General features: G+C 42.4%; 1 protein-coding gene across 1 annotated transcript in view; it reads left to right on the forward strand.

Annotated features, from left to right (window-relative positions):
* The window catches only part of LOC119978169 (ankyrin repeat and SAM domain-containing protein 1A-like), a 581,433-nt gene that overhangs the window by 273,715 nt on the left and 286,104 nt on the right, over positions 1–21,614 (forward strand). The window contains 1 exon segment of the mRNA XM_038819603.1: positions 19,813–19,886. Within this exon segment, the coding sequence (XP_038675531.1) occupies positions 19,813–19,886 (74 nt within the window).

The raw sequence follows: 21,614 nt of genomic DNA on the forward strand, positions 1-21,614 counted from the left end.
CAAATGATTCCATGAACTCAACTTCCATTACTTTTGCCAGTTTGATTTTTCCAGTTTATACGAATTGTTAATCCCACAATTACTGCATTGCCTTTGATGCAAAATCATCTTATTTCTTGATTAATGCTCTGTCCACCGGATAACTACCGTTAAGAAACATATAAACTACTCCCACCTAAATTGCCTTTTGTGTCCAAAAAGGTTAGGTGGGGTTACTGGGTTACGGGATACGCTGGAGGCGTGGGCTTAAATGCTTTTGTTAAAAGGTGTTTCTTTTGTCTTCTGGATGTTGTTTGGGAAGTTATTAAGGATTACTTAGTGTTGTATTCTTTGGGGGTTGTATTTGAATTGATGGTTGCTAAGATGTTCACTGTATGTTTCAAAAAGGTTAACTTGAGTTCATAGAATAAACATTGTTTTGCTTTAAAAAATACTTTTCCATTGCTACTCTTTCCAAGGGCCGGTGCAGACTCGATGAGCCGAATGGCCTCCTTCTGCACTATAATTCTATGATTCAGTGTTGCTTACAGTTACTGCTCCTAATCTCTGGCCATACTGATCCGTCCTCTTTAGATTTATCAATTTGGCCTCACTTAAACCCTCTCTTCCCCCTTGACCTCCCCACTTGTAGTTTTAAACCCAATCTATAGTAGTTTTAAACCCAATCTATAGTCCTAATTGTATGATTCACCATGAATTGGCCCAGCTCAGTTTAAGTGAAGCCTGTTCCAGTCAAACAGCTCCCTCTTTGCCGAGTACTGCTCTCAGTGCCCCATGAATTGAATCTCCCATCTCCCACACCATTCGTTCAGCCACACATTCAACCTCCTGATTTGCTGCTATGTCAATTTGTGGGTGACTCAGGTAGTAATCCAGTGTTTATTACCTTTGATGTTCTGTTTAATTAATTTACACCCTAGTTTCTCAAACTTCCTCAGCAGGGCCTCATTGCTCATTTTCCATATGGGATTGATTCCTACGTGGAGTGGGAGGGGGAGGATCCAATTGTAATAGTCCAAGATATCCTCCAGCCACAAGGAAACGTCTCTAACATTGGCACCTGGAGGGAAAACAACCATTGGAACTTCTCTCAGTTGCACAGAACAATATCTGTGGTATTCCTTTTCACTCTCCACACTTGAATAGCCTCCACAGTGCTATGGCAGGTTTACTCATCGATCTGAAGAAACTGCTTTTATTCACACAGGTAGCAAGAATCGTGTACATGTTGGATATGGGGAACAGCTGAGTTTCCCACTGCAGCATTGCCCCTGAGTTTCCCTTATCTGTCTGACTTGCAGTAAACATACTGCTCTAACCTAGAGAGTGTGACTGTCTCCTGGATAGAAGTATCCAGGTAACTTTCCCTGTACCCTATACCCACGATTATGTATACCTCCGGCTCCTCATGCAGTCTTGAACTGAAATTTCTTGAGTTGCACACAGTTAACTGCAAATATGATCGCCTGGGATTGCAGTGTTCTGTACAAACTCCCATATGCTGTGGTTGTACACCACCTGCACACTCCTCATAATGTAATTTGATTAAATGTTGATTTAATTGAACTGTATGGGAAATATTCAGTGACCCTGTTGTGCCCAAAACGGATCGGGTGCAACAGATGAATCGCGCAAACGCCCCAAATTGGACTTCGCCCGGGCCCATTGTGAGATACTTGACTCACTCTGCCAGATGCAACCTCGATCTCGCCTTCGCTGGCAAAATCCAAATCCGCATATTTAAATGAGCCTAATGGCTTACCTGGCTCAGCAGATACACCAGGATTCACCTGGCACCCGGGACTCAAAGGCCAAGCCTGATAATTCACGCCGTTTCATACTGATCCACACAAACATGGACCAGGTGTAACGGCACTGGGGGGGGGGGGGGGGGGGGGGGGGGGGCTCGCAGACCATTGCAGACCCCTGGTGGTTGGGGCCAGGATAGGGTGGTACCTTGTCATTGTCATCTTGGTTACCTGACAGTATCACCTGGGCAACCTGAATGCCAGCCAGGATGCTCGGCTGGCAGTGGCCTGGGTGTCAGGTTGTCACTGCCAGGGGTCGAGCCTGGGGGGGACCTTGCCAATTGGGAGGGAGATTCCCAGGGGCTTCCCTGGCAAGGCCCTCCCATGGATTCACCTGCAGGATATCTGAGTGCAACCGCTGGAGGGAGAAAATCCCTGAGGGCAAAATAAATGGCAAAGTGTCGTTGAATAGCGGGGTGTTTCTCGGAGCTGCAGCCACCAAGAAACATTGTGTGAAATGCGCCCAAAAGCGGACTTTAACATTTGTCCACTGAATCGCACCCTATGTATTTCATTAACTTGAAATAAATATTTGCAAGTAACATGAGCCACTACAGGTTTTGGAAGCAAAAAGCCATAATTATTTCTTCTTCTGCAAATAATTCCCACTTGAGATCAAATTTCACAACTAGTTTGCAATGCAGTCGGTTTACAACCACTCTTCAAGAGTTTGCAAGGAGAAAACAAATAGTTGTGTTTCAATAAAATTGCAGTTAGCACCTTCAGTAATGAATTGATAGAAGTTACGTGCATAAATACAGTTGGCTTACAATTATTCAAAATGATCAAGGTAATGAACAGAATTTTTGCACAGCTGACCGGCTTATCTCGAACAAAGTACATTGCTGGATCAAACAGAATGACAAGAGGAAGACACAAAACATTTCTTACCATCTAGAATTACTTGCGTGATTGATATATCACGCAATGCCACGAAAATCAGCATAAAAACAGCTAAGTCCAAGTGTTGGAATTAAAGCTCAGAAAGAGAACCAAGAATGAGATATTTTCATCTTTTCAATGTGCCAGTATTTCGTGGGGAGTTGCAATCTCCACTAGCACTACATGAGGGGGGTTGATGTTTATGGAGCTCTGTGCCTTGTACTCCGTTACTAATAATTCCAAGATTGAAGTATCTAATATAAATTAAGTGATACAAATGACAGAGCAAAAATAGGAATTTAATGCTTAAAAACTTTTAATTACAGAACTTTTGAGGCATGCTTAATGTTGATGACCAAGGCATGTATGTGATGCTGGTCAATTCTGTGGAATGTATAGGGCATAGCCAACCCTCCTGCTTTTGGGTGGGAGTCTCCTGAAATCAGCAATTCGAGCGCTGCTGCTGGCAACTAGTTTATACTCTGAGTTTATGCTGCATGCCAACAATGGGACATGTAACCGTACTTTGTTGCCAAGCAGGTGAGGCTGTGTGGGTCTTCCTGTCCAATGGCTTGCATGTTGGCAGATGTTGAGAACCTCGCTGTTGGCTCAGAACCAAACGGGAATTCTTGGGGTGGCCTGAGATTTAAATGGGCCTGCTAAAATTTTATGAAGAAATAAAGAATCCAAACCAGTGAGTTTCAGCTCCTGACAAATGATATGAATGCTTTGAGCCTAATATCAGAAAGGTCAGAAAATCACCTCTTAAAGGGACAATGTATCTGTAAATAGCCAGTATTTAAAGGAGAATTCCTCTTCACCAGTTTATGTCTTGTCTTGAGTATTTTAGTTGTTTTTTCCCCATCTCCCCTGAAATCACTAAGTTTCACTGAGGTATGCTTCCCCTTGCAACAGCTTTCGCTGTGCTATGATTCCTGTGTATAGGCACTCATTTGGGTACAGTTAGCCTGGCAGTGACCCTTGTTGCTACATGGTCACCCTAACACCGTCTTTTGTTGGGTGCAGTTCCCTTGACATGATGCTCGCTGAGGTATGGGTCACTTGACACTTTACTCATAGTCGTATAGTCCCAGGTATTGTTGGGATCCAGTTTCTCTGGCATGAAACTTGCTGGGGTACAGTTCCCCTAACACTGACTCTCACTGTATGATTCACTAACTCACTGGACTATGGTTCCACAGGCGCCAGCAGCACCCAACTGGCTATTCTGTACGTGAGAATCTGGATATAGTCGCATGGCTCATGTTCATGTCACATGATAGACCCTTCGGGAATGTATCGATGCAAAGTTGGTCCTCCTGGGGTCAATTTGCAATTTCACATTCTAGACAGCATTAACTGTAAAAATCAACTCCATCCAGATGGTTTTGAAACTTGCAACTTTTAAAATATTATTTTACAATCAACATCATATGTTTGGCATCAGTGGTGTCTGGAAACAAGACAACACTCATACCAAGCTGTGCATCACAAACTCTAGCATACAGACTCCTTTGCACTAAAAACAAATATCAGTGACAAATGTGCACTTACCATAATGGATGTAATGAAGTTGCAGCACGAAGCTCAAGGGCAAAGCATAGGTAGAATAAATGATGATTGCAGCACAAGTCTGACAGATGAAAATTCTTGGTTGAAGACGAAGATCTGTGCAGATGGAAAATGTTTGTAATCTGCTGTGCAGCTGTGAATACTTTGTTGTTATTATTATGTTCCAACATAATCTGCCACTGTGATACAGTTATTGTCCAGGATTGCAACAACCTTGTGTCTTCCGGTTTTAGAAGTTCAGAAATGTAGCACGGTTTTGGAAAAATGTTACTTTTGGTAGCACAATAAACATTTTATAATCATAAGTAAACTGTCTCATCATGGATTATTACTGAGTCAGTTGAATCATTCAACGTGCATATTGTAAGAGAGAATTTGCCTACCATTTTGTAGTGGTAACTGATATTTGTAATGTTTCAAAAGATTTTAAAAGAACAGACATCAAAAATTACATTTCTAAGTATTATGACCAAACGTTCCCATCGAATTGTCCTTTTGTCATTTTATACTTTCATTAAAGTGCTACTTCAAAGTCTCAGCTGGAGTGCATTCTGGACCATTTTACATCCATAAAAAAGGTTACGTTTTGAACATTGTATTGAAATGTTTTACAAATGAAATTTATGTTAATTAATGAACTTACTGTAGTGATATGTATATAGGCTGTTATATAAAGGGTTAACAGCTGCATCATAGTGTAAGACAACCACTAGATGACAGTACTAGATTCATGTATAAAAATATGAACCGGGAAGATCCTCCTCCTCTTCGAACCAGGAGTGACTGGTTGGAGATATATAGCTTAGTTAATTTTCTTATAGTTAAATACAGTTAATACTTATACTGATTTAAGACCATAAGACATAGGAGCGGAAGTAAGGCCATTCGGCCCATCGAGTCCACTCCACCATTCAATCATGGTTGATTTCAACTCCATTTACCCGCTCTCTCCCCATAGCCCTTAATTCCTCGAGAAATCAAGAATTTATCAATTTCTGTCTTAAAGACACTCAACGTCCCGGCCTCCACCGCCCTCTGTGGCAATGAATTCCACAGACCTACCACTCTCTGGCTGAAGAAATTTCTCCTCATCTCTGTTCTAAAGTGACTCCCTTTTATTCTAAGGCTGTGCCCCCGCGTCCTAGTCTCCCCTGCTAATGGAAACAACTTCCCTACGTCCATCCTATCCAAGCCATTCATTATCTTGTAAGTTTCTATTAGATCTCCCCTCAACCTCCTAAACTCCAATGAATATAATCCCACGATCCTCAGACGTTCATCGTATGTTAGGCCTACCATTCCTGGGATCATCCGTGTGAATCTCCGCTGGACCCGCTCCAGTGCCAGTATGTCCTTCCTGAGGTGTGGGGCCCAAAATTTACTTTATTATCAGTGATAGTTCTGTAGAGTGAACAAACTCATTATTTAATTCGTTATTCATTAAACCTATTTTGCTTTGAATTGAAGATTGGTAGTTTCTGTGAAATCTAACCGTCAGATCATTCTGGAAGTAAAGCAAAGAGTAGCGACATATCATAAACAAGTAATATAAAACTTGCAAGTTGGCAAATGCTGAAATAGTACACCAGAAAGTATAGTTTTTGCTTTTTCACTCCTGGCACATCCCAGGTATGCAGATTGGAAAAATTGCATATCCAACTCATTACTTTACATCAATTAATTTCTGGAAGCAGAACGCTTTCTCTTATCTTTTAAGGCTGGAACATGACTAGAGCCACTGATGGAGGAAACAATGGGGAATATTTGAAGTCACATTTGGCTATGGATGGTTCAGGGGAGTAGGTCCGTGAACAGGAACAAGGTGGGAGGGCTGCACTAAATTGTCCAAAAGGGGTGGTGGCATTTTCACCTGATGTTCCATTTCCCACCCACCTCCTTATCGGTCCCCAGTTACAGAGCTGACAGACCCTGCTCTACAATAATTCCAAATTACTGCAACCTCTCCACTGTGCCAGATTCAGATCCTGTGATTCTTCAAAGAATTTACTCTGTACTGCTGGACCCAGTCGTTGCTGACAAGCTGCTAGAATTGCCAGTCTCCCTAAATACAAGTTGTTGTTTATAATATAATAACGTGTAAATGTTCCAAAGCAATTCAAAGGAGTATTATTAGACAAAAAACTGGCATATAAGAAAATATTAGAATAAGTGGCTAAACATTTGGTCAAAGAGGTAGGTTTTAGAATGTGATTTTAAAGGAGAGAGATTTAGGGAGGGAATTTCAGAACTTGGAACGAGGCAGTCGAAAGTAGCGCTGCCAAAGTGCAGCGATGAGAATCATAAGATGTGCAAGAGGCTCATATTGGAATACTGAGATCTTGGAGGGTGGTGGGAAGGAGGAGTTGACAAAAATAGATCATAGAGTAGAGGCCCACAAAATTAACCCACAAAGCAATCAGAAAAGTGAGAAGACAAAAACTATTATAGATTGCCAAGCCAAATATGATTGAAAAAATAATTTGACTTTGTTGTGAGGAAAGATACTCCATTCCTTTTACTGTCCAATATTCACAGATCCATTTAGTTCCCATGTTATTGTAATATAATTTGTGCGACCACACAAATTCACTGAGGGTGTGTTAAAAAACAAGGAAGAAAAGCTTGCACTTACATAGCGCCTTTCATGACCTCGGCATTCCAAACAGCTAATGAATTACTGAAGCATTACAACATAGTGACTACAATTCAAGAAGCAAAGCAGCTAAGAACAAAGAAAAAAGAACAAAGAAAAGTAACACACAGGAACAGGCCCTTCAGCCCTCCAAGCCCGCGCCAACCATGCTGCCTGACTAAACTACAATCTTCTACACTTCCTGGGTCCGTATCCCTCTATTCCCATCCTATTCATGTATTTGTCAAGATGCCCCTTAAATGTCACTTTCGTCCTACTTCCACCACCACCACCTCCGGCAGCGAGTTCCAGGCACCCACTACCCTTTGTGTAAAAAAACTTGCCTGGTACATCTACTCTAAACCTTGCACCTCGCACCTTAAACCTATGCCCCCTAGTAATTGACCCCTCTACCCTGGGGAAAAGCCTCTGACTATCCACTCTGTCTATGCCCCTCATAATTTTGTAGACCTCTATCAGGTCGCCCCTCAACCTCCGTCGTTCCAGTGAGAACAAACCAAGTTTATTCAACCGCTCCTCGTAGCTAATGCCCTCCATACCAGGCAACATCCTGGTAAATCTCTTCTGCATCCACTCTAAAGCCTTCACATCCTTCTGATAGTGTGACGACCAGAATTGAACACTATATTCCAAGTATGGCCTAACTCATACTCATAACAGCAGATAGCTGGTACAAACATGACGGGCCGAATAGCCTCCTCCTGTGCAACATGACGTGACAATTTAGAATCGCAAAATTATTATTGCACAGGAGGAGGTTATTCGGCCCGTCATGTTTGTACCAGCTATCTGCAAGAGAAACTCAGGTAGTCCTCTATCGCCTTTCCCCTGTAGCCTGCAAATTTGTTCTCTTGAGATAATTATCCAATTTCCTCTTGAGGGCTACAGTTGAATTTCTCTCCACTAAACTTGGGGTAGTGTATTACAGATCTGAATACTTACTGCGTAGAAAGGCTTTGCCGACTGAATAAATAAGTAACCTTTATTGTCACAAGTAGGCTTACATTAACACTGCAATGAAGTTACTGTGAAAAGCGCCCAGTCGCCACATTCTGGCGCCTGTTCGGGTACACAGAAGCTGGGACGGGAATTGAACCCGCGCTGCTGGCCTTGTTTTGCATCACAAACCAGCTGTCTAGCCCACTGAGCTAAACCAGCCCCATGATTTTTGTCCTATATCAGTTGTCTCTGTCCAAACTCCTCATGATTTTGAACACTTTTATCAAATCTCTCAACTTTCTCTTTAAGGAGGTAGCTTAGGGTGTTCATGTTCATTTACACATTCTGGTGTGTTAAACAGTGGCTGAAAATCATAGCAGGTAGAGAATGATGTAAGGAGAATAAAAAGTGTATAGTTCAATGAATGCCTTTAATGAAATGAAAATTATGGACTGATGAGGTTTCAAAAATAGTTACCAACCAATTCAATTGTCTCTGAAGAAACTGATTGTATATACAGGCCATATTTACAGAATATTCTAACACCGATTCAAAAATAAACATATCATGCCACAGTACAATTTGTATGACATCAGTTTAGTTGAGATATTACACAACAGTAGCAATTTGTTATATCCCTGATCCTCTAACCCAGGTGCACAATCAATTTCTTCCCCCTTGCTGTGAAGGACAAAAGAAAAGGCAGTCCCAAATGAAATAGTTTTATTTCTATAATCTGCAGCATTTTGCTTTTGTTTGAAATGCAATCTGTTCATTTCCCAGATAATTTGAGATTACTGCACTGAGTTTATCAGTTTCACTCTATCCCTTTAACCCCACCTAACATGCACATCCCTGGACACTAAGGGCCAATTTTAGCATGGCCAATCCATCTAACCTGCACATCTTTGGACAGTGGGAGGAAACCCATGCAGACATGGTGAGAATGTGAAAACTCTACACAGACAGTCACCCAAGGCTGGAATTGAACCAGGGTCCCTGATGCCATGGGGCAGCAGTGCAAACCACTGTGCCGTCCTTCCTGAGTGGCTTGAACATTGTAGATGAATTGTGTTCTGCATCAAATCCATGTTCTAGAAACCAAATGGTACTGGGTTCTAGCACCAGATACAGAAATGGCATTTCCATCATTGGTACAAAAATATCTCCAACAATCCATCAATCAGATGGTTGCAAAAGTCCAATTAGCTGCTTCATTTGATCTGATCAGGAGTATCAGTCTAGCTAAAGCACAATTAAAAATATTGTTGCACTTGTATGAGTTTGTAGAATGTGATATATCTATGTGAAAGTGCGGGAAGTGTGTCCAGCTGCAGCTCCTGTTAGACCACATGACGGCTCTGGAGCTGCGGATGGACACACTTTGGAGCATCCGCGATGCTGAGGAGGTCGTGGATAGCACGTTCAGTGAGTTGGTCACACCGCAGATTAGGATTGGTGAGGGAGACAGGGAATGGGTCACCAAAAGGCAGAGAAAGAGCAGGAAGGCAGTGCAGGTGTCCCCTGCGGTCATCTTCCTCCAAAACAGGTATACTGTTTTGGATACTGTTGGGGGAGATGACTCACCAGGGGAAGGCAGTAGTAGCCAGATCCATGGCACCGTGGCTGGCTCTGCTGCACAGAAGGGCGGGAAAAAGACTGGCAGGGCTATAGTCATAGGGGATTGAATCATAAGGGGAATAGACAGGCGTTTCTGTGGTCAAAAACGAGACTCCCGAATGGTATGTTGCCTCCCGGGTGCACGGGTCAGGGATGTCTCAGATCGGCTGCAGGACATACTGAAGGGGGAGGGTGAACAGCCAGTTGTGGTGCATATAGGCACCAACAATATAGGTAGAAAATGGGATGAGGTCGTACAATCAGAATTTAGGGAGTTAGGAGATAAGTTTAAAAAGTAGGACCTTAAAGGTGGTAATCTCAGGATTGCTACCAGTGCCACGAGACAGTCAGAGTAGAAATTCAAGAATAGTCAGAATGAATACGTGGCTTGAGTGATGGTGCAGCAGGGAGTTGGTTCAGATTTTTGCGAGATTGGAACTGGTTCTGGGGGCGGTGGGACCATTACAAATCGGATGGTCTACACCTGGGCAGGACTGGAACCAATGTCCTAGGGGGTGCTTTTGCTAACACTGTTGGAGAGGTTTTAAACTAATGTGGCAGGGGGATGGGAACCAGATTAGGAAGTTAGAGGTCAGTAAAGAGGCAGCAACTAAAGCCAGTAAGGTACTAGATAATAAACTCATTGTAAGGGGAAGAGTAGACAGGGAAGAGATGATGAACGCAAAGGGACAGGTGGTCTGAGGTGCATTTGTTTTAATGCGAGAAGTGTAGCAGGTACGGCAGATGAATTTAGGGCTTGGATTAGTACCTGGGAATATGACGTTATTGGTATTACTGAGACTTGGTTGAGGGAAGGGCAAGATAGGCAACTAAATATCCCAGGGTATAGATGTTTCAGGAGGGATAGAGAGGGAGGTAAAAGTGGTGGAGGAGTTGCATTACTGGTCAGAGATGATATCACAGCTGTGATTAAGGAGGGCACTATGGAGGATTCGAGCACTGAGGCAATATGGGTAGAGCTAAGAAATAGGAATGGTGCAGTAACATTGTTGGGACTTTACTACAGGCCTCCCAAAAGCGAGCATGAAGTAGAGGTACAAATATATAGACAGATTATAGAAAAATGTAGGAGCAATAGGGTGGTCGTGATGGGAGATTTTAACTTCCCCAACATTGAATGGGACTCATGTAGTGTTGGAGGCGTAGATGGAGCAGAATTTGTAAAGAGCATCCAGGAGAGTTTTTTAGAGCAGTATGTAAATAGTCCAACTCGGGAAGGGGCCATACTGGACCTGGTATTGGGGAATGATCCTGGCCAGGTGGTTGACGTTTCAGTCGGTGATTACTTTGGGAATAGCGATCACAATTCCGTAAGTTTTAGAATACTCATGGACAAAGACGAGAGTGGTCCTAAAGGAAGAGTGCTAAATTGGGGAAAGGCCAAGTATAACAAAATTTGGCAGGAGCTAGGGAATGTGGATTGGGAGCAGCTGTTTAAGGGTAAATCCACATTTGAAATCTATGAGTCTTTTAAGGAAAGGTTGATTAGAGTGCAGGACAAAAATGTCCCTGTGAAAATGAGGGATAGAAATGGCAAGATTAGGGAACCATGGATGACAGGTGGAATTGTGAGACTAGCTAAGATGAAAAAGGAAGCATACATAAGATCTAGGCGATTTAAAACTGATGAAACTTTGGAGGAATATCGGGAAAGCAGGACAAATCTCAAACGCGCAATAAAGAGGGCTAAAAGGGGTCATGAAATATCTTTGGCTAACAGGGTTAAGGAAAATCCCAAAGCCTTTTATTCGTATATAAGGAGCAAGAGGGTAACTAAAGAAAGGATTGGCCCACTCAAAGACAAAAGAGGGAATTTATGCGTGGGGTCAGAGGAAATGGGTGAGATTCTTAATGAGTACTTTGCATCGGTATTCACCAAGGAGAGGGACATGACGGATGTTTAAATTCTCTAGGTCAAGTCAGCATAAGGAAGGGGAAGTTTTGGGTATTCTAAAAGGCATTAAGGTGGACAAGTCCCCAGGCCCGGAATGGACCTATCCCACGTTACTGAGGGAAGCGAGGGACGAAATAGCTGGGGCCTTAACAGATATCTTTGCAGCATCCTTGAGCACGGGTGAGGTCCCCGAGGACTGGAGAATTGCTAATGTTGTCCCTTTGTTTATGAAGGGTAGCAGGGATAATCCAGGGAATTATAACCTGTGAGCTTGACGTCAGTGGTAGGCAAACTGGGAGAAGATACTGAGGGATAGGTTCTATTCATATTTGGAAGAAAATAGACTTATCAGTGATCGGCAGCATGGTTTTGTGCAAGGAAAGTCATGTCTTACAAACCTAATAGAATTCTTTGAGGAAGTGACAAAGTTAATTGATGAGGGAAGGGCTGTAGATGTCATATACATGGACTTCAGTAAGGCGTTTGATGAAGTTTCCCATGACAGGTTGATGGAAAAAGTGAAGTCGCATGGGGTTCAGGGTGTACGAGCTAGATGGATAAAGAACTGGCTGGGCAAGAGGAGACAGAGAGTAGTGGTGGAAGGGAGTGTCTCAAAATGGAGAAAGGTGACTAGTGGTGTTCCACAGGGATCCGTGCTTGGGCCACTGTTGTTTGTGATATACATAAATGATCTGGACGAAGGTATAGGTGGTCTGATTACCAAGTTTGCAGATGATACTAAGATTGGTGGAGTTGCAGATAGCGAGGGGGACTGTCAGAGAATACAGAAAAATATAGTTAGATTGGAGAGTTGGGCAGAGAAATGGCAGATGGAGTTCAATCCAGGCAAATGCGAGGTGATGCATTTTGGAAGGTCCAATTCAAGAGCGGACTATACGGTCAATGGAAGAGTCCTGGGGAAAATTAATGTACAGAGAGATCTGGGAATTCAGGTCCATTGTACCCTGAAGGTGGCAACACAGGTTGCTAGAGTGGTCAAGAAGGCATACAGTATGCTTTCCTTCATCGGACGGGGTATTGAGTACAAGAGTCGGCAGGTCATGTTACAGTTGTATATGACTTTGGTTAGGCCACATTTGGAATACTGCGTGCAGTTCTGGTCGCCACATTACCAGAAGGATGTGGATGCTTTGGAGAGGGTGCAGAGGAGGTTCACCAGGATGTTGCCTGGTATGGAGGGTGCTAGCTATGAAGAAAGGTTGAGTAGATTAGGATTGTTTTCGTTGAAAATATGGAGGTTGAGCGGGGACCTGATTGAGGTCTACAAAATTATGGGAGGTATGGACAGGATGGATAGCAACAAGCTTCTTCCAAGAGTAGGGGTGTCAATTACAAGGGGTCACGATCTCAAGATGAGAGGGAGAAAGTTTAAGCGAGATGTGCGTGGAAAGTTTTTTACGCAGAGAGTGATGGGTGCCTGGAACGCTTTGCCAGTAGAGGTGGGCACGATACCATCATTTATGATGCATCTGGACAGATATATGAACGGGTGGGGAACAGAGGGAAGTAGATCCTTGGAAAATAGGCGACAGGTTTAGATAAAGGATCTGGATCGGCGCAGGCTGGGACGGCCGAAGGGCCTGTTCCTGTGCTGTAATTTTCTTTGTTCTATGACATTCCACAACAGCATCTCTAATCAGTGGACATGCTGTTATTTGTTGTCTTTCATCTAGTATGTGGTTGTTGTGATCCTGGACTTATCAAGAAGGCTGGAGGCAATACCGTGGGCAAACTCTTATCTTTTAATCAACATTATGCTAACTATTTAAAAGGTAGTCTACGCGAAACTTTATATGGAACTATCTCTCTCCATTCTCTGGACTCTGGGTGGCATCTTTGCCAGTTCCTTCATATATAATAATGTTACTCATGGCTTTTAGTCCGATTCTGTTGTAATCTGGCGGCCAAGATCGTAGTCCATGAACTTCTGTTGTGTGCCTCATTTTTCATCACTGTACTTTTATTCAGTTGCGGTCAATGACCTAGATGCAAAATCTACAGGTCAGCTGATACCATCCTTCTATCCTGGCACTGTGAGGCAGCAGTGCTAACCACTAACCATGGGGCAACCATCGTGTTGCCCCATGGTGACAGGTAGATTTGTGAGGATGAGGTCAGGTGGATTTTCCCCATCGTTTTGTTTTTTGCACCATCTGTCGCAAGCCCTGTACGTCAGCTGTATCCTTCCAGACCCTGCCTGCTGGGCAAGGAGCTGTTTTATTAAGCCAATTTTGGTGATGGACATTGAAGTCACCCAGCCAGAGTACTTTCTGTGACCTATCATCAATGCTCCTTTCCAGTGTGTACTCATGGAGAACTACTGACTCATGAACTGGCCGGGATGGTATATGGTAATGAGCCAAAGGTGTCTTGCCCATGTTGTATCAGATGCCATGAGACTTCATGGGGTCCAGAGTCAATGTTTCAGGACTCCCAGAGCACTCCATCATAATTGTATATGACTGACACTACTTCTTGTAGGTCTGTTCTGCTAGAGGGCCAGGGCTTATACCATGGCATGGAGTCAGAGATGTTGGTTATAAGGTATGATTTTGTGAATATTGCCATTTGAAGCTGTTTTTTGACTTGTTTGTGGGACAGCTGTAGGAATTTTGGTGCAAATCTCCCAGATCTTCACGAGCAGGACTTCACAGGGTTGACTCCGCTGTATGTGCCTTTATTGTGCTTCCTAGGTTGAAACCAGGTGGCCTGGTTTCATTATTGCTTTTGTAACCATTTGTATAAAGCTGGGTGGCTTGCTAGGCCATTTCAGAGGGTGGTTAATAGTCAACAACTTTGCAGTAGGTCTCAGATCACACATAGAGCAGACTGGGGAAGGGTGGCACATTTGGGAACCAGAGGACATTAGGAACAAGATGGATCTGATGAAACTCCAACAGTTTTAAGGTCAACATCACAGAAGGCTAAGCTTTTTAATTCCCAATTTATTTCATTAAATTCCCCAATAACCATGGTGGGATTTGAACTACTACTGATTTTCAGTCTTGAGGGTAATGATTTTATATCCCCTGATTGTTTATAATGCAATTTAAGCTTTGTTTTTGGCAATTCCTTATAGAAAACTAATGATATAAAAAGCTACTTATCATTGCTTGCTGAAATTACCTGACTGAGTGAGTTTGTTTTGTGTGCAGTCATTCATTATCATACAAATAGGTTTCTTAAAATAAATTAACCCTCAGAACTGTTGGTGGCAAAATAGATTAAATTATTGGCATCCTTTAGTTCTTTAAATTAAGCAAACTTCCCCTGGGGGGGTAATTATAGAATGGAGCAGCACAGAAGGTACCATTTGATCGAATGTGTCTGTGCTTTGAAAAAGCTGTCCAATTGGTCCCACTCACTGACATTGGCCCCATAGCACTGTAAATTTCCTCTTCAGCTATTTGTCTTGCTGTTTTTTGGAAAGTTATGTTATTGGTTTTGTAGCAGCTTTGATAAAACTGGTTGGCATAATAGACCATTTCAGAGGATGGTTAAGAGTCAACAACATTGTAATAAATTACAATTAAATCTGCTTCTACTACTCGGTGCAGTCCATTCCAGATCAGAACCCCATACAGGGTTAAAAAAAATTCCCACTAGGTTTTTTTTCTCATCATCTTAATGTGTTTACTGGCCCTTCTGTCACAGGAAGCAGTTTATCCTTATTTATTCCCTCAATACAGTTAATGATTTGAACACCTCTCAAATTTCTGCTCCAAGGAGAACAACCTCAATTTCTCCATATAACTGAACTTTCCTTATCCTTGGTGCCATTCTGTAAATTTCTACATTTCAAGCATTGGCACCCTTTCTAAAGTTTGATACTCATAATGGAAAACTCTAGGTGAGACCTAACTAATTTTATAAGTATTCAGTGCACTTCCTATTAATAAAGCCAGGGGCTTTTTTTTTAAACCACCCTCTCAACTCATCTTGTCACTTTGAAAGATTTGTGTTTATAAACCTCCAGGTCACTCTGCTTTTTCACCTTCTTGAAATTGAGACCATGAACCATTTCACACTTCTCTGTTAATATTCATCTGCCATGTATCTGCCCATTTCATCAGTCTGGCCATGTCTTCCTGAGGTCTTTCGCTATCCTCTTCATTGTTTACTACATTTCAGAATTTTGCATACTTTGAATTATGCCCTGACTAATCACAGAATCCCTACAGTGCAGAAAGAGGTCATTTGACCCATCGCGTCTCCACTGACACTTCTAAAGACCACCCTCCCCAGGCCCAATACCCTGCCCTGTAACCCCAGCCTAAGGGGCAATTTAGCATGGCCAGTCCATCTAGCCTGCACATCCTTAATCTGAGGGCAAACCAGAGCACCCGGAGGAACCCACGCAGACATGGGGAGAATGTGAAAACTCCACACAGTTACCCGAAGTCAGAATCAAACTCTGGATCCTGGTGCTATGAGCCAGTAGTGCTAACCACTGTGCCGCCCAATTTTAAGGAACCCAATTCTTTTTTCCCCCAATTAAGGGTCACTTTAGCGTGGCCAATCCACCTACCCTGCATATCTTTGGGTTGTGGGGGTGAGACCCACGCAGACAGGCAGAGAATGTGCAAGCTCCACATAGACAGTGACCAGGGGCTGGGATCGAATCTGTCGTTTATCCAATTCTGTATCCGTGCTGCCATTGTTCCTTGAATCTTGTTGACTGATTTTTGCTGACTACAATGTGAAACTTTTGTGTATATGAACTTTCAAAAGGCATTTAACAAAGTCAACTGTACCATCCTGATTAACCCTGTCTGTTAGTTAATAAAAAAAACAGTTCGTCAAACTCAATTTGTCGTTAATTAATCTCTAGACTTTCATAATTAGCCAGCACTTTTCCAAGTGCCAATTAATATCCCGGAGTATTGTCTTGAAAAATTTCCATACCACTGACTTTAGACTGGCCTCTCATTGCCAGATTTATTTCTCGTTTCTTTTTTGAAAAAGGATGCATTATTTGTAATTATCCAGTCCTTTGGACTGCATCCAAATGAGTGCTTCCTAAACTATTTTCCAATTTGATTCCATTTTAACATTTGAAAATTGATAAAACCCCAGACATCTGCAAAATCGAGCTATTTAATAACATTTAGTTTATAATTCTTAAAGTTTGTACATCAAAGATCAATATTTAATACATCATATAAATTTGAAATCTGTTTTTGAAGTACTTTGTAAATATGATTGTATCCATGTAATTGCCTGCTAACTGATGACTTTGTAGCGATTCAGTTCCCCCTCCCTCCGTCCCATACACCCTGTAATCAGCCCCTCCGCCCACATTGCAGACATCTCCCCTCCTATACACATTGAAATCAGCCCCCTTCCCAAACATATGTTGTAATCAGCCTCTCTCCTCCCCACACCTTGTAATTGACCCCTCTTTCCATTTCATTCTTTCCCATGCATGCACAGTGTCATTTGAGAGTACCTTTAAGAAATGGGTGTTTATCAAATAGGTGCAGTGGATGTACCTTTAAGAAATGGGTGTTTATCAAATCGTTGCAGTGATGTCAGAGTGTGGGTGGAGCTGGGCTGTCTGTCTGTTTTTACTTTCGTTTTTGAGCTGGCAGCTGCAGTATGTTTGGTTTTGTTTTCAGAGTTGGAGCCGTATCCAGCCAAACAAGGTGTAATTTTGATCTCTGCATGAAAAGAATGTCTTCAGATCACTTGCTAATTTAAAAGTGATAACTGCTCTCAGTAGAGAATTTAAACCTGCTTTCTTTGTTAAAGAGGGTATTTGTCTTATGGATGTTGCTAGGAATGATTAAGGATTATTTTTAGAGTACTGTAATTCTTCGGGAAAGTATTTGAGTTGATAGTTGCGAATATGATTACTGTGTGTTTATAAAATGTTAACTGGATTCATAGAATACACATTGTTTTGTTTTAAAAGTACTTTAGATCTCTGTTGCATCGCACCTGTAGAGTGGGCCCTTGTGCTCCCCATAACCAAAATCTATTAAAAGTTGTGGGTCAGGTGAACTCCATGATACACTTTGGGGTTCTCTAAATTCTGGCCCGTAATAAGTTACAAATATGATATTTGTAATATTGTTACTTTTTGGGATCTCTAATGTAGGGTAAAATGGAGGAATAGAGGAGGTCTTGTGACCTGTTCTGAATTCTGCTCGATGACAATCTTGGGTGTCTTGGTTGTTTTGACGATAAAAGGGAGTCCCAGGCTGTCTTACTGGGGGAAAAAGTACAAGGTATTTGCATCTGTTAACAATGACCAGGGAAATTGTGCTGATATTGGATAGACCTTTAGTCTCCGAGTCACAGGGAAGTGTTAGAAATATCAGGTTCTGTAATGATTTTGTTTTAAATTGCATTTTTAATTCCAAGTTGGAATGGAGTTGATGGGGCCAAGAGAATAGCAAAAATAGCATTCCACTTAGACACAAACCCATGTGATTCACGTTGCTATGGAGATGGTAGGCTTTGAGAGGGGAACAGTTCATAGCAAGCCATTGAGAGGTTACAGGGTTTTCCTTAAGAAACCCCTGAATTTCTCGGGTCAGTCTGCAAGGAACTGGGAGAGAGCAGAGCGATAGAGGCAGTCAATCTTTATTGTTCACTGTACTGAATACAGGTGGGAGCTCGCACTCAGATTGAACAGGTCAAGTTCATGAGGATTTAAATGAGGCTGGAAGAATCACCTAGCTTTGCCTTGAGAGAGGAATCGCTAAGGTAAGCCTTGATGTGAAAGTCCACTTCAGTGATTAGACATTATCTGGCAGGAGAAGGAAGCAAATTATTAGGAGCTGGGAATAGTTTTGCACTGGTTCTTGGAGAATGAAGTGTCCACATAGGGAACAGAGTAAAGTATAACCATGCAGGGGGAGTTCGGGAATCTTTTCTGTAGTTAAAATATTATTATTATTATTATTAATAGTTGTCTACTGAATAGTGTTTAGACAATGTTACTCTTAGTCTATTTATTGCAGTGAAAGTTTTGAAACATGAAATCCTGTGGTGTGATTCGTCCAGTGAGCCACTGAATAGCTGATCATCTGTCAAAAGGTTAAGGGACTTTACGGGGATTGTAACGCACATTGTAATCAGTTTGCCCCCCCCCCCCCCCCCTCCAAATCTTTTGGTCTAATTGCCGGCAAGTCCACCAGCCTAACGTAAGGAGTCAGTACACAGGCAGACAGGAGCAAAAATGCAGTGAGGTTTGAGGCCACTATTCACCTTCTGTACCAAAAATATATCCTCCACATTCGGATACTATTTTTCCTGCCTATTTTTTATTTTTATTAAAATTTAGAGTACCCAATTATTTTTTTTCCAATCAAGGGGCAATTTAGCGTGGCCAATTCACCTACCCTGCACATCTTTTGGCTTGTGGGGGCGAGATCAACGCAGACATGGGGGGAGAATGTGCAAACTGCACACGGACAGTGACCCGGGGCCAGGATTGAATTCTGGTCCTCGGCGCCGTGAAGCAGCAGTGCTCACCATTGCGCCATCGTGCTGCCCTGCCTATTTTTGATTCTATCTACCTAGGCCAGATCCCTTTCAATTCACTGAAATGAGCTCTCCTTCATTTGAATGTCTTTATACTTGATTGTTCCTTGTCGTATTCCATGACTAATCTAAATGTGAAGATAGGATCCCCAACTAAACATGTCTTGCTTGTTGTCCCTCTTAATTTCCTAGAACTTTCTAGCACTGCTGGACACATACAAAATTTATTGAAAGAGTTATTTGATTATATTCTGGGATATATAACCAGATGGATATAATATGATATATTAAAACCTAGAAATCAAATGGGTAATTCAGAAGAAACTTCTTTATGCAAGAAGTGGTGAGAATATAGAGAAGGTACTTACAGCAATCATTAAAAAATCTGTCTGGGAAGAAATAAATATGCATTTTCAAGAAATGTAAGGTTCTTTCCTGGCAGTATTAATGCATTAAAAGAAAAACTTTTATAATAACCAAAGAGAAAATGCTGGAAAATCTCAGCAGGTCTGGCAGCATCTGTAGGGAGAGAAAAGAGCTAATGTTTCGAGTCCAGGTGACCCTTTGTCAAAGACCCGCCCCTGCCCTGCTGCCCATGCCAAATGTTCTATGGTATAGCCAGCATATTATCAGAATTAGCAAAATAACAAACCTAATTAACCCTTCATTGGTCATTTAAATTTACTGTTTTATGGGTGAAGCTTGGGATGGGCACCACCCTATTTTGCTCAGCTGAAAATATGCCCGCTGAGGGCATAGAGTTCAGTCTGTTAACTCGGTTTCTCTCTACACAGATGTGGCCAGATCTGTTGAGTATTTCCAGCATTTTCTGGTTTTGTTTTCCGATTTTCAGCATCTGCAGAATACTGTTTTTGTAAAAGAAAAACTTTTGGTTGATTCTCTTCTTACAGATGAGGAGGCTGGTCCTGCTTTGGCATCCTCTGATGTGGCAACCAAACTTGGTCGGAACCTCACCTCATCTCAGGTTAGTAAAAAGAGTAGCATGGCGCTGCAAAAGGTTGCTGTGTGACATTTTATAATTAGAGTTACTTTTCAAAAATCAGTAAAGTATATACTGTAGCATGAATGTAGTGTATTGACATACAATTAGAAATGTATCATTGAGAACCAATTGTAGATTAGAAGCAGGATTTCTTTTGATGTATTCTGGGATATGGACATCACTGGCAATAAATCATTGTCCACCCCTAACTGTGTGTGAGAGCGGTTTAAGAGTCAACCACATTGTTGTGGGCCAGGACAGCATATGTTGAATATTGTTGAGCCTAGCTTTCAATTCCAGATTTTAAATTTTTTTTATTCTTGTGGGATTTGAACCACTGTGGCCAGAGCATCAGTCTGTACCTCTAGATTACTAGTCTAGTGACTATACTAGTACTAGTCCACTATGCCATCATCTCCCCTATTCATTCTGATGGGCTTGAAGTAAATTTTGCAAACAAGGTTTTATTTGTAAATGTTAATCTAGTTAACGTTAAACATGGTTGTCCTTTTATTTGCAACAAAACTGTATTCCTTGTGTGCAGGATAATTGGAAATGCGACAAAAGCTTGTTAATATGTCTTTCGGATTTTTTGCAGGCCAATTTCTTAGATAGCAGAATCTCCACTGTTACAGCACAGAAGCAGGCCATTCAAACCATCTTGCCTGTGAGATAGCATTGCATCTAATGCCATTCCCCCACTTTTAATCCTACACATTCTTCCTTTTCAGATAATGATCCCATTCCCTCTTGAATGTCTCAATTGAAGCTGCCTCCACCCACTGTCAGGCAACGCATTCCAGCCCTTGACAACATGCTAATGAAAACATTTTCCCTCATGTCTCCATTATTTCATTTGCTCATTACCTTAATCTCTCATTCTCAACCCTTCCATCAGTGTGAATAGCTTTTCTCAATCTACCCTGTCCAGATCCCTCATGATTTTGAATTCCTCGGGACTTCGAGTGATAGGAATGTGCCGATCAGTCGCATATAAGTGGCTCTCCTCCAAAGGACAAGAAAATAAGCACCTTTACTCGAAATTAGCCTGCAAAAACCGGACTAAAACACCCCTTTACCCTCAACAACGTAAGGAATACAGAAATGCGAGGAAGCAGCAGCTGCAGAGGCTGAAGAGAAACCAGAAACAGCGGTATAAGGACCAGAGCGGCAAGTGAGCGGGTCAGCGGACCTACAATGCGAGTGGCCCCTGGCCACTCCCGAGAGAGGGAGACCAGCGATCTGTAAAGGAAGCCCCCCCCACACTCCCCCAAGCCAGAGGATAGTTGGAACACGTTCCCCACGAGGGAACTGAAAGAGGAAATAAAAACCAAACTCAAAGCAGGGGTCAAGGTGGCAGTAATGGAAGTGCTGGTCACTATGCAGATGGCCATCGACAAAATGAAGAAGAGACTTGAGGCCCTGGGCCAAAGAACTGGAGAAAGCCTCGGTGGATCAGATTGACCGAAATCATCCCGAAGGCCGAAATAAAGAGGTTGGTGGCGACTCAGGGGAACTTGAAGGGGAAGATGGAGGACCAGGAAAACCAGTCGAGATGTCAGAACACTAGAATAGTGGGCCTGCCAGAAGGAACCGAGGGCAGGGACCCAACAGACTAAGAGGCCCAATGCTGGGGAACCTGTGGGGAGAGACCGCTTCACCAACCTACCAGAGATCGACAGAGCCCAGGCTCCAGCATAAACCCAAGTC

Source organism: Scyliorhinus canicula, chromosome 15 (genome assembly GCF_902713615.1).
Source record: "Scyliorhinus canicula chromosome 15, sScyCan1.1, whole genome shotgun sequence".
In the NCBI taxonomy this organism is placed as follows: domain Eukaryota; kingdom Metazoa; phylum Chordata; class Chondrichthyes; order Carcharhiniformes; family Scyliorhinidae; genus Scyliorhinus; species Scyliorhinus canicula.